This window comes from Thamnophis elegans, chromosome 4, assembly GCF_009769535.1.
Source record: "Thamnophis elegans isolate rThaEle1 chromosome 4, rThaEle1.pri, whole genome shotgun sequence".
In the NCBI taxonomy this organism is placed as follows: Eukaryota; Metazoa; Chordata; class Lepidosauria; order Squamata; family Colubridae; genus Thamnophis; species Thamnophis elegans.
This window is the reverse complement of record NC_045544.1, coordinates 85,254,486-85,267,299: the sequence shown is the minus strand read 5'-3', so window position 1 is coordinate 85,267,299 and position 12,814 is coordinate 85,254,486. Positions and strand designations below refer to the sequence as shown.

Below are 12,814 nucleotides of genomic sequence, written 5' to 3'. Positions count from 1 at the left end.
TTATATTTAGGAAAGTTAGTAAATATAAGTTGCTACCATTCCTTTTGTGGGACATTCCCACGAAGAGAGAACACCTATAAGAAAATGCCCAATATAAACATGCTTTCAACATCAGTTGCCCCAAATAATGCTAGCTTTGGACACGAGAGGGCAGCAGATAACTACAAATGCATCCTTCACTCTAGAGATACAATTTAAACAAGTCTAGGGAATTATCTTTCTGGTGCTCAAACATATAAGAACTTTATCACATTTTTAATATACAAAAGTATTTTCTGTTTTAGGATACAGGATACCTAACTCCTAAGGCCAACATTGCTATCTGCTTTGTCTAATTTTTAACTTCTTGTTCAGTGTTTCTTTGGGAACATCACATTTTATTTACACCTTAAATAAAAGAAAAGGAACTTTTAAATTTTAGAACTGGAAGAGAAGGTGGAAGAAAAGTGTCTTGTAGTGCAGATCAGAAAGTCAGTTGGAGGAACTAGGTTGTGGATTAGCTTTAATGCAGATCTTCACGTTGAGACAACTCTGTTAGGATCTCAATTAGATTATCCAGCCCCCAGAGGTAGCCATCCTCTCTGTTCCCCTCTATCCAGGGCACATTGTGCTGCAGAACTTGTCCCTCTGGAAGTGGAGTGGTTTTCCCAAAATCAATCATCCATACTTTGGCATGCTCCCTCTTGTCATGGATGAAGAGAAGGGAACTCCCAATTACCTGCAAATGCAAATGCAAAAGAACTGAGTATCTCAGAGGAGGAATTAAGAACAAATGTTCCAAATTCTTCTGAAGATAAGATTGCAACTTAAAAAATATATCTCAACAGGATATTGGCATTAACAAATTAAAAACTGAAATTTTAGGTTCTGAATTTTTTAAAGTAGCAACATTTCAACATGTGAGGCAGTAAAAATTGTTTCCCGGTGTTCTCAATGCACACAGTTGTAATGTATACACATTCTTTTGAGTTTTCAGAACCAGATGCCCAATGATTTCCATTTGTGTGTTTAGGGGATATGATTTGACCTAACTCTAGTTTTTTAAAAGACAAAAGGGGAAATGGATAATTTTACCTCATGGGTCATGAAGAATGGTGATGTTTGCAAAGTATCACGTATCCCCTTTAACCGGTTAAGATAACTGCTCTGAAATTGCAAGGGAAAAAAAAAGTCATACACGCACGCATGCAAGCACGCACACCCCCACACCAAGGCATTATTCCTGAATCAGATACGTTCCATAACTCAGCCCAGATACCAAATGACTTATAAAAAATGAATAAAAGGTGAGAGTAGAGGAGGGAACACCTCCTCGTTTTCTCATAGTCTTTTGAGTGCCATAGTTGGCTCTGAAGCACAAACTGTCCGCCTTTAACATAATATATTTGGATCATGGAGTTATTCAACTTTAATTTTGTTCACACCTTCCTACAAGACAGGATTGCAAACAAATTTATTTGCATAAAAATGATTTCACATTAACCAGTATCCCTCCTAGCATTGCTCAACCTCATTTCTCAGTTACTTAGATTTATGGTGCTGGGTGACTTTAGGTTTTTCTTCTTGGTTGAACATTCAAAGGGGGCCCAGGAATTCATGGCCACCATGGCCTTGTACCAAACTATCCTGGCCTCAACCCAGTTGGGAGGCCACAAATTAGATCTGTTTTTTTTTGTCTTGGAATGAGAGTAGATACCATTTGTACTTTGTTATGGTCACCAGATTCTGTGAGGTCAGCTCTGCCACTCTGTCACCAGATCTTGCCTTTCCTGATTGGTAAAAGCAGGAAGCAGGGTTAGGGCCAGAGTGATGGTTATTGCATGCTTGAGAAAAGAGATGCTGTCACTTGTTTCAAAGTAGTGGTGGACCATCCTCATAACATTACTGCTGAATTCAGCAATGTTAATAAGTAACTACCACAGTAAAAATGCCTAGAGGAAATAGATTTATGTTTTAGAAATAGATTTTCCAGACTCATTTCATTCAGAACTTGGGCTTGAATATAGCACTGAAGCCACTTTGATCATACTTTCAGAGGACCTGTAGTGAAATTGGACAATGACAGTGTTCCTCTCTTGGTCTTGCTGGACCTCATGGTGTCCTCCTTGATTGCCTATATGGGTTAGGTTTGGGGGAGCTGTTTTCCAAGTTGCTCTCTTCCTTTCTGAGTAATGGAGGAGGGCTCTTATTGTGGTATCTTGCAAGGCTTGGTTTTCTCACTTCTTCTTTTTAACATCTCCATATATGAAGCTATTGGGAGAAATCAGAACTCAGTTGTATATCTTGATTCTGGGCCAAACAAGAGACATGGCTAATGTTCCCTCTTGATGGCTGGAAGCTATCAAGATATGGAAGATAAGAGGTTTAGGCTTAATCCCAGCAAGATGGATAGCTAGTTCTGGACAGATTGCACTATCCTAGACAGAACTGATTCAAAATCTAGGGCTCTTCCTGCACTCCCAGCTATTTATCAAGGAGTAGATGACATTGTGGCTAGTCGGGGTCTTTGCATAAATTACATCAGGTACAACTTTGCCTGAAAAGAGTCTCATTCCTTAATTAACTCTTTTTGGAATATTGCAATATGCCCTGTATTGGCTTCTTCAGAATGCAGTGGCTTGAGTAATCATAGCTATTACAAGGTATTCTTACGTAACACCACTATTTCAGGAACTGTGATGGTTGCTACTTACTTTCCTACAATGACCTATTATGGTTTGAGACCTGAATATCCTGCTCCCATTTCCATTTCCATCCATGTGTTAAGTCCTTTTTTAAGAGAACATCATTCACAGTGATTCTGAGGATGAATCTTCTTTGTGAAAACTGTCTGCCCACCCAGCCAGTCAACCACGTCTGCAAGATTAGACTAGTCCCTTTCCTGTTAACATTCTGAAAAGGTCTGGATATTTCAAAGTCCTTAGATTCTTGTGCAAAAGGAAGCACCCTCCAGTTGTATGTGTGTGAAATTTGTTTATTACTTTGTGCAAAATTTATTGCAATGGTAATTTATTGTTTGTCTTAATTTGTTTGCTATTTTAATATATTATTTTTTAATCCTTTTACTGGAAAGGGGTTTGTAAACTGTACTGACTCTTTGGATTAGAATGGTACATTGGTTCCAGAAAATAAACAGAGTTTATTTCTTCTCATCAGGATAGCAATTTAATAAAAGAAAAGGAGAATGATTCCACTAAACCTGACTGGGCTTAACATTAATATGTTCAACAAACTAAAGAGATAACACAATTTTCACACAATTTATATATCACAATTTTTTTATGTTTCCTTTCAAAATCAATTTCTTCTAAGGAACATTTTAAATTTAATTTTTTGTTTATAATATGAAGAGGTTGAAAAGCTTTTGAGCAAGATGTCATAATTTGAAACAATCTACTTAGGGTTTAGTTTAGTTAAAGCAAGAGTTAGGCAATTTTATTTTGCTCAGTGGCAACACTTATTTTTAATTTTGGAGCCCTGCAAAAGCATATCGCTATGACATCATCAACTATTGCAAAAAACAATATTTTGGACTTACTTGGTTGTGGTGTTTTATTGTTTTTACTCAAGGTGGGTGTTAAGCCCAGAGGTGTATCACTTATTTTAGGAGCTCAATAGTAAAAAAAAATCCCAACATTTTACTGCTGATGAATTTTGGCAGCATGATATTGTGGTGGGAGGAGAATTCAAAAGAGCATAAAAATGGATTTGGGGACAGTTGTGGCCTGTTGATCCTTGAGTGAAAATATTGCCCATTTCATTACATATCTCCCCTTTTCATTTTGGCATGTGGTTTTGGATGTTAAATTAATCCAAAGTAAGGAACGTCAAAGGAAATTGCTAGAATGACTCACCAGAATGTTATGGTTTCCTTTAGTAAATTCTCTGAAGGCGTCCATGACTTGTTCCTTTGTCCGAGTCTTCTTGAAGTCCCTATTCACGGTGCCATCTTCTTTCTTAAAAAAAAAAAACAATAACAAAAACATGGCTATTACTCAGAAGAATCTTTTTCTATTAACCCGCTTGCTGTTCACTAGACAGAATGCAGTATATCCTATGACAAAATTTAGAGCAAAAATTTGAGACGGTAATCAGAGCTTAATAAACAGTCACGTGAGGGGGGGACACACACACTGCTTTTTTGTTTGTTTGTTTGTTTGTTCTGGGGACACTGGAGAAGTCATTTCTATGTTTAAAACTTTCAATGAAACTAGTTGCATTCAGCTGCTGCCGTCGGAGGCATTTTTCTTCCATTTGAAACATTTTTCGAGGGTTTGATGCAATTATTTTGGATATGATTGCAAAGGAGGTGAGAAAAATTCATTTCATGAGCAGGTATGTTGAACAATGCTAGCTATGTAGCGCTTCAGCACAATGCATTTTGGCATCATAGAAATTACAAGGCTGGAAAGAATCTATATGTTTACCCCAACTTTCTGTCTTACAAGTTGTTATAGTAAGGTTTTCATGTAGTAAGCTATTGTAAGGAGATTGCATTCAGTGCAACAATTGGAAGTTGAAGGCCATTATTTCACTAGACTCAGTAATGTTATTCCTAAATTTACTACCCAATATTAATTTAAATCCATGGAATTTATTATATAACCCTCCGCTTAAGCTTTAGTTTAATGAGCACAGAGATGCCTGAAGTTGGAGATAATATAAGCAAGCAGATATAGCCCACTAGTGTAGTTTAGATCTGGATTGAAATATCAAAGTATCTCTCATTTGGCACCATAATTCCTCTATTCAAAACAAGTACAGCATCTTATTTTTACTCCTGCTTTCACCTTCCTGAAAATGGGACACTTGCATGCTTTGGGCTCCAATAATTTTTGAGATAATGTTTTTTTTTTTAAAAAAAAAGTATTAAAAACAATAGGTAAGCAATTCTAATAGGGGAACAAATGAAAACTGGTATATATAGGCAGCGATGTTTTGTTGAAAAATGAAGGAATAAGATCTCTGTTTGAAGGTATGAAATGCAAGGTTAACAATAAATATAAGTATACTTTCTGGGGAAAAATAATGCTAATGTTAACTGAATATATATTGTAGAATGGAAATGAGGCCTTTAGTTATATTAGATGAAACATTTGAGACGGTAAATAATACTTGAAGATGCAGATGTTAAAACACTTGTAACCAAATGACATGCTGCATGTGATGATGTGTTTTTTTTTTCCTTCCCCTTTTTTGGGTCTTTTCCTTTTTTTTTTTTTTAAACCCTAGGTTATTGTGGTGTCTATTAAATATATAACAGAGAGATACGGGGTGTGTGTATGGGGGGAAACGTAGTAGGGATGCACTTGTAATCAAATGACATACTGTATGGGATGATGGGGTTTTTTTTTTCTTTTCTTTTTGTGTGTGGGTTGTTGTTTTTTCCCTCTGCCTTTTTTTTTCTATTGTTATGTGATTATGTTGTCTATGTAACAAAAATAAAATATTTTTTTTTAAAAAAACAATAGGTAGAATAAAAAACAACTTTTTATTGTAGCTTCTATAAGAATTTAATATTTCCTTCCTAGCAGCTTAGCTTTACTAAGAACTGGTATCTGAAACCACTATTGACACAGCCAAACGTTTTGATGTGTTAATGTCCCTCCAATACCCGTTTTGTACTTTTCCACATATCCAAACAACTGGGGGAATGTTGTAATGTTTGCAACATCCAGTAAACCATTTACATCTGAGCTTTTACTGTTGCTCAGGTAGACAAGGAAGAATAAGAAAGGCATTCCACTTATATGAACATAAGCAGCGCCCTGCTGACTTGGACTTTGGCTCATCTGTTCCCTACTACTTTCCCATTGATCCCCATGACTTCCATGAATCAGTCCATTCCTTTTTTTGTAACCAGGCAAAATGGCTTCATGACAGGGATGAGGCTATAGCAAACCTAAGCCTCTGAAGACTTAGGAAGAATTCACATTTTGCTATATATTCCATTCATAAGACCAGACTCTTGGCTAAATAAGTAGGTTAAAAGCTACTACTATATGAACCTTTATGACTATACATAATAATATAACAGGGCAAGGCAAGAAGTTTTACATCTGCAGCTCCGTGTGTCCAATGATGCAACACAAAAAGGAGAAGGGAAAGAGTTAATGCCACAAAGAATTCCATGAACCTGCCATACCAAGTTAATAATGGGAAATCACATCTGTCCCCAAAGAAACCTGCCTCAATAACACGTACTCTGCAAAGATATATTATATATGGAATGGTTAAACCTAGACAAAAAATATTTGACATTTTACATTACGTGACAAGTTAATCACAGATTCATTTCCCATGCACTGTTGCAACAGACAAATCTGAAAGGCTACCTTTATTCCTTCAATCCGGAACCCTAATGTTGCTGTAGAACTTATAGTTTCTCTCCACTGCATGTACCGAGGCTTGGTCACTGCATGTTGAGAGTTCTCTTCCTCAGTCGGAGCCTCGGGATCTACTTCGATCATCTTCAGATACATGTCTTTCCGCAAACTTGGCTTCTTTCTAGCCTTTGATAACTCCTCTTCCACATAGGTCCTGCAAAGCCAATATATGTTCACATTATCATATTTGGAAACCGATTTATTACTACTGTATCACTGATGTCTGGGCAGAAGCACAGGTTCCTCACTATCTTCTCTAGAAAAAGACAGGCAAGATGCAGTCATTGAAATGTAACTTTTATTGTTGGGCCTCATGGAGGAATACAAATTACTCATCCATACTCCACATCTTCATTTATTGCAATATTATGAAAGTTAACATCATCTGTATCAGTACAACAATGGCAATTTATTGAGCGATTCAAGTGAACATACTGGAGTCAATCAGATTTAAATATTGGAAGCACTCTCTAATGCAGACAGAATTATCTTCCAAGGGCATGGTCCTTCCTGTATAGCCAACTCTGAAAAGTTGAAGACACTTTAGTTTCCGAAGTACATGGTATGAAGAGTGCTTATGTGTAAAAACAATTGTTTTCTTTTTCAATGATACATACAGTAAAGTAGTCGGAAATGGTCTGAGTCACTAGTTGTTCTGAAAGCTCCATGAAAGAAGTGACTGGTTTCCTTAAGGTATTAAATTGCGTATTTTGGAATGTTTTCCATACCTAAAGTGTTTCCATCATTTACTGGCAAGTAGACACGAAAGAATTCTATTAGTAATACAATGAACCGAGGTATGGAATACAATAGATAGAACAAAAATTGGGGGTTTTTTGCTTAATTTTCCTTATTTGCCACTAGAGAGCTCTGTCCTCCAATATCAACAGCTATACTTCTTGAAATATCACTGTGGAGTACTTATTCAACAAAAGATATGCAACTACCTTGCACTTTTTCAGTGTCCTGTAACCTTAAATATTCTGATTTATAGATCCTATAAACTACAGATTTAAGTTTATTTTAATTCAACTCCTAGCTAGACACAAGATCTCCTAATTTGTGAGCAGTTGTTTTGTATCTCAAATATGAAAGGGTCTATATTTACGTGGGAACATCAAACTAAGAAGAGCATAAAAATATGTGCAAAATCTTCATTGACATATTTATTGATCTCAGAATGATAACATCTTAAATTATGGTCATATGGGGTTTTTACTGCTCCCATAATCCCTTGCCATTGGCCAGCCATGCTGACTGAGCTACTGAGAATTGAAGGGTCATATACTAAAGGGTCTATCTAAAGGGTCAAGACAGGTTACTTTTTCCTTTCTTAAATGTTACCATGATAACTAGAACTCTACCAGATGATATTAAGTGATCCCACAATCCACTGTCTTCTTTATAGCTTGTAAGGCCACAAGCAGAGCATGTTTCATAGCAGCTTCTGTGCAGCCATATTCTAAATCTGGTCTTCAAGGTAATGCTTCATAAATATCAATATATCTCTATTCACTGATTTTTTTTTGAAAATCATCTGAATTAATAATTACATGACATCTTTATGGAAATGATGCCCATATGTGTGTGTGGAAACAAATTTAGTTTGTCTACTGAAAATTAGCTTAATTTGCAACCTTATGGTTTTAGATAAAATAAAAAATAAAATATTGAACTGATCCTTCTCAGCACTTTCCAAATATCGCACCAAGGATTCCCTTATACTGAAGCATTCAGTAGACCAGAAATACATTTGAGGATTGCATTGTGCTAATCATGGATATCAAACAATTTCACACCCTTTAGTTTTTCTGAATTTTCTCCAACATATACTGTTTTTTACCAACCTAGTTAAGAATCTAGTGACTCTTAGAACTACTGTCTGAGGTAGTTTGGCCATTGGCCAAACTTTCTGAGAATTTTTGGATATGCGGTCCCAACAAATCTGAGAGACATCAACTTGCTTGAAATATATAAACAGAATCACGGATCTTTAATATATATTATTAAATAGAGTATTTTCTGTATGTTTTATTTTCAACAGAGCAGCCAAGGTTCTATATATAATTGAAGAGCTATGCTAAACACTCTCTCAAACACAATTACGGATATACAGCAAATTTACAGTTGTTTCTAGATCAAGTAAACTGTAGTAATCCTCGATTATCTCTCTGACGAGGATGTACTTTTTTGGAGAAATGTGCTGGTCAACCCACAGCTTTGAATGTTTTTCCATTTGTTCATGCAGTTAATTTGATTTTTGCTTTCCTTAAGTGCAACAAAAAAAAATCTAAATCAAGCAGCAAACAACCTTTTTCACAAAGAGTAAATTTATGATGATATAGGGCAGTGAATTTCCTTATCTATCATGGGTATGGAGTGGCTGGAGAGCATAATTCAATACCAAAAATGTTATTAAAAAGTAGTTTATGAAGGACTTTTTCCTCAAGAAACCTGGAAACCATGATTCTAGTTCCACCTTAACCCATAACCACAGACTTGCAGTCATAGTGACTGCAACAGTTTTCCAAAATGTTCGGAACACTCCTATTTTTAGAAACAGATCATTTCAGTCGCGAACAGCGTTTGTTTTCCCAGCAATAAGAGTGTATGCAGCATCGTGCTTGTGTCAGTTTTTTGGTGTTTTCTGTACCGGTATTTGAATTTGAGTTTTAGTCATTTTGACCATAGATGTTTGTTAATGTTTTTTTAAAAAATAATGTCGGGGCCAGGTTTTCCACCAAAAAGAGTGTGAGTTAGTGATACAAACTTGGAAGAAACTGTTCTAAAATGATATGGAGAAGCAGAGAGTGATCTGAGTGAAGTGGAATCAAATTGTGATGAAAATTTTGTAATGGATGATGAGGAACCCACCGCCGCTGATTCTGACATCAGCGATGATGAAGCTCCCAATGAAATCAATGACCAGGTACAATCTACGTCATGCAATAATTTATATGGCAAAAACAAATGTAAACGGTCTTCTGCACCTTTTGGAAACAATAGATCCAGAACCATTAGTCACAATATTGTTGTGCAATTACCTGGACTACGGCTAGGAACTAGAAATCTCAGAAATTCACCTACTCCCCTCGAGATTTAGAAATTATTATTTTCAAAAGAAATTATTAGCACCATCATTCATTGGACCAATGTAAAAATTAGAGAAGAAAGATTGAAGTTCAAGGATGGAGAAACAAAAAGTGACCTGTGTGATGTGGATTTGATAGATTTCAATAATTTTTTTGCTTTACTGCTCTATGCATCAATGTTTAGATCCAATCATGAAAACATCAAATATCTTTTTGCTACAGAGATCATTATGACTTCATGTCTGTAGTAGCGTTGCTGAAATAGGACGTCTGTGGTTAAGGGTTAAGCATGAAAGGATGGCTTGGGACGGTCATTCTCTGTAAGCCCAGCAACACAGGGTTGTTGTTGTTGTGTGAAAAATTGGAGTAGGAAAGAATATTAGATATGTTTGCTGCCTTGAGTTATTTATAAAAATAAAGGTCCTAGATACGCTACTAGCCCAAATGAATTAGAATTCCTCTTTTGTCAAATTCCCATGTTTTAAATTATTTAGATAAGAATTGCAGACTATTCATCAAGTTATCAGTACACGACCATCTACTTTACTGGTTCAGAGTAATGGGACTTAATAGCAAATCAGAATGGCATTAGATTAGGGAAGTTTCTTTTGGATTGTTCTTTCTGTTATTCAGTGGAGAGAACAAACTTTTGCCTACAAACAGGCTTCACTGGTCTGTTCATGCTTAAACTTAAACAATGAAATCATCTGCTTCTCCCAAGGTAATCATCTCTGCCAGATTTCAAACAAAGATAAAAATCAGCTTGATCTATAGTGATCTTGCAAGAACATCTGATGTGAAGTTAAACTAGGGATTTGCACTAGGGCAAACCAATCAGTAGGTTTTTCACTGTTGCTTTAACAACCCCTCAGCAGGGTGAGGACAGGGCAAGGCTAAATTACTTTGCTGGCCTTACATACAGGTAATAAAATATATATTTGCCTCATATTTTTTTTCAAATAGTGTTGTTAAGTATCAGGTTGCTCTATATTTTTGTCTAGAAAGAAAAACTAACCTGACTCCCATCTTGCAGTCCATAACACAAGGAGAATCAAAATCAGCTAGGAGATCTTCCATCTGATTATACCTCTCCCCATCCTTCACAATATCTCCATGATAGGCAGGAACATAAGGCTTAAGGACATCATTCATCAAACGGTCCAAACAACGCTGTTCAGACTCACAATGCTTCTTTAATATCCTCCCATTTGCAGCAGCTTTGAAGCTACCTGAAAGACAGACCAAAACAAAGTTGTTTTTAAAATGCAAATGGAAGCATTTTTAAAAATTGCCACAAAGAATATTTCACCCTTTTATGGAATGCTTCAGCTGGCTGCTACCCTCCAGGTATGCAGGATTTCAGTTCCTATAAAATTCAGCAGCATCTGGGCAGCAGCAAGTTGGGATCCATTACAATTCTTTGCTTTTTCTATTGCATTTAATCAAGGCTATATACCCTGAAATTTTATAGATGCTGCTTGCAGGGTCAAGTGAAAACTCTCACATCCTAACTAGTAAAAGTGTTTCAATAGACTCTCTTATGTACAAGAGGAACTGACCTAAGGTTACCCTCTTGTGATTATGAGGCTGAACCCAACATGATTGTCTTATTTATTTACATCATGTCCATGTTACTGAGATATGAAATATATGCATCTCATGTGCAAATTGAATGACTATAGAGGCTAATGTCACATACACACATACTATTATATAACTGACTTTCTTTCTGGTCAATTTTCTTGCTCCAAACACAGCTCTTTTCCTGATTTTTGTACTAAAAGTTATCTAAAAGTTAAAAAGGAATTTATATGAAAGATAAAAAGGGTAGGGGAATCAATCAATTATTCCATGACACTTTTTAAAGTGTTTCTGGGATCCTCATTTTGTTTTGTTTTAATCAATCCTCTATGCGTGAATAAAAGAGAAAAGTGAACAGAAATCTATATCCACTACCGTCCTACTTGATTTAGGACAGAGACATGTGCAGATCATGCAGTTTTCCCTGAGGAGTGGTGCAACTTCACTGCTTCAGGAATGCTAGAAAGCGAAATAACACATGCTCATTACCTACCCGTTAGTTCAGGAATGAGAATATGTACTCTTATTAATGTTATGATTGAAAGGCCAAATAACCTACCAAATGCCTTCTGAGACATCACTGATAAGAACTCCTCCCCCATAGGGAACAGCAATCTAGTCTGTATTTCCTTTTCTCGCATTGAATTGTGCACAGAATACGGATGATATATAGACATGGAGGGAAAAATCGGGATATCTTTTCTTATGACATCTTCACTTTGTTTCTGTAGACAGGATTTTGTGGAGGGAAAAAGCTCTTCCACAAGAGCTTGGGTGTTAATGGATATACAAAACTTACAGACTCACAGGCCAGAGAAGCTCCACCCCTATTTTAATAATATAACTAAGAGCTGTTTGGGTAGATAACTAGGAGCTCTGTGGGAAGAATGGCTCCTATCACATAGTAGCAGATGGAAATTAGAGGGAAGTCTAACATCTAAAAAACTGCAGAGGAAACTAGCAATATGTCTTTGCTTACAAAAACAACTTTACAATTCTTTATAGGGGGGCATACTCAGGATATCCTCATTAGTGGGAAGGGCTTATACCACGGGTGTCAAACTCTCAGTGTCACGTTGCTGTATCGTCACGTTTTGTGATGTTTTTCACATTTGCAGAGCTGGGATGGGCATGGCCTGTGTGTGATGCACCCGGCCCGCAGGCCGCCAATTTGACACCTGGACCCCTAGTATACTATATGGTTCATTCTGATGGAATATTAAGGTAAATGTAAAGGTTCCCCTCACACCTATGAGCTAGTTGTTCCTGACTCTAGGAGGGGGTGCTCATCTCCGTTTCAAAGCCGAAGAGCCAGCACTGTCCGAAGACATCTCCATGGTCATGTGGTCTGCATGACTAAATGCTAAAGGCGCACAGAACGCTGTTACCTTCCCACCAAGGTGGCCCCTATTTTTCTACTTGCATTTTTACATGCTTTAGAACTGCTAGGTTGGCAGAAGCTGGGATAAGTAATGGGAGTTCACTCCGTTACTTGGTGCGAGGGATTCGAACCGAACTGCTAACCTTTCTGATCGACAAGCTTAGCGTCTTAGCCACTGAGCCACCATGTCCCTGATGGAATATTAGAATACTATTTTTTCTAAGAAACACAGAAGATTTGTTTTATAAGAAATTCAGACAAGTTGTCTGCAGCACAGACATAGCTTTGCTTTGTGCCCAAACTGTTAACATGATAGGACAAGGGGAGGATACAACATATTAGTCCCTGGGTCAAATATTTCAAGTAGCATGAAA

The 12,814-nt window shown here is 36.8% G+C and overlaps 1 protein-coding gene across 2 annotated transcripts in view; it reads right to left on the bottom strand.

Annotated features, from left to right (window-relative positions):
* Nucleotides 1-225: 225 nt before the first annotated feature.
* Nucleotides 226-12,814, bottom strand: part of ITPKB (inositol-trisphosphate 3-kinase B) — a 62,195-nt gene continuing 49,606 nt past the window's right edge. Inside the window, exons 4-8 of one of the 2 annotated variants that reach the window (XM_032215275.1) lie at nt 10,494-10,707; nt 6,336-6,540; nt 3,855-3,956; nt 1,075-1,146; nt 226-718 (exon numbers count right to left, since the gene is read on the bottom strand). In XM_032215275.1, coding sequence (XP_032071166.1) covers nt 503-718; nt 1,075-1,146; nt 3,855-3,956; nt 6,336-6,540; nt 10,494-10,707 — 809 coding nt within the window. In that variant the 3' untranslated portion in view covers nt 226-502. The remainder of the gene's footprint in view (nt 719-1,074; nt 1,147-3,854; nt 3,957-6,335; nt 6,541-10,493; nt 10,708-12,814) is intronic. The other variant, XM_032215276.1, reaches the window with a different exon arrangement.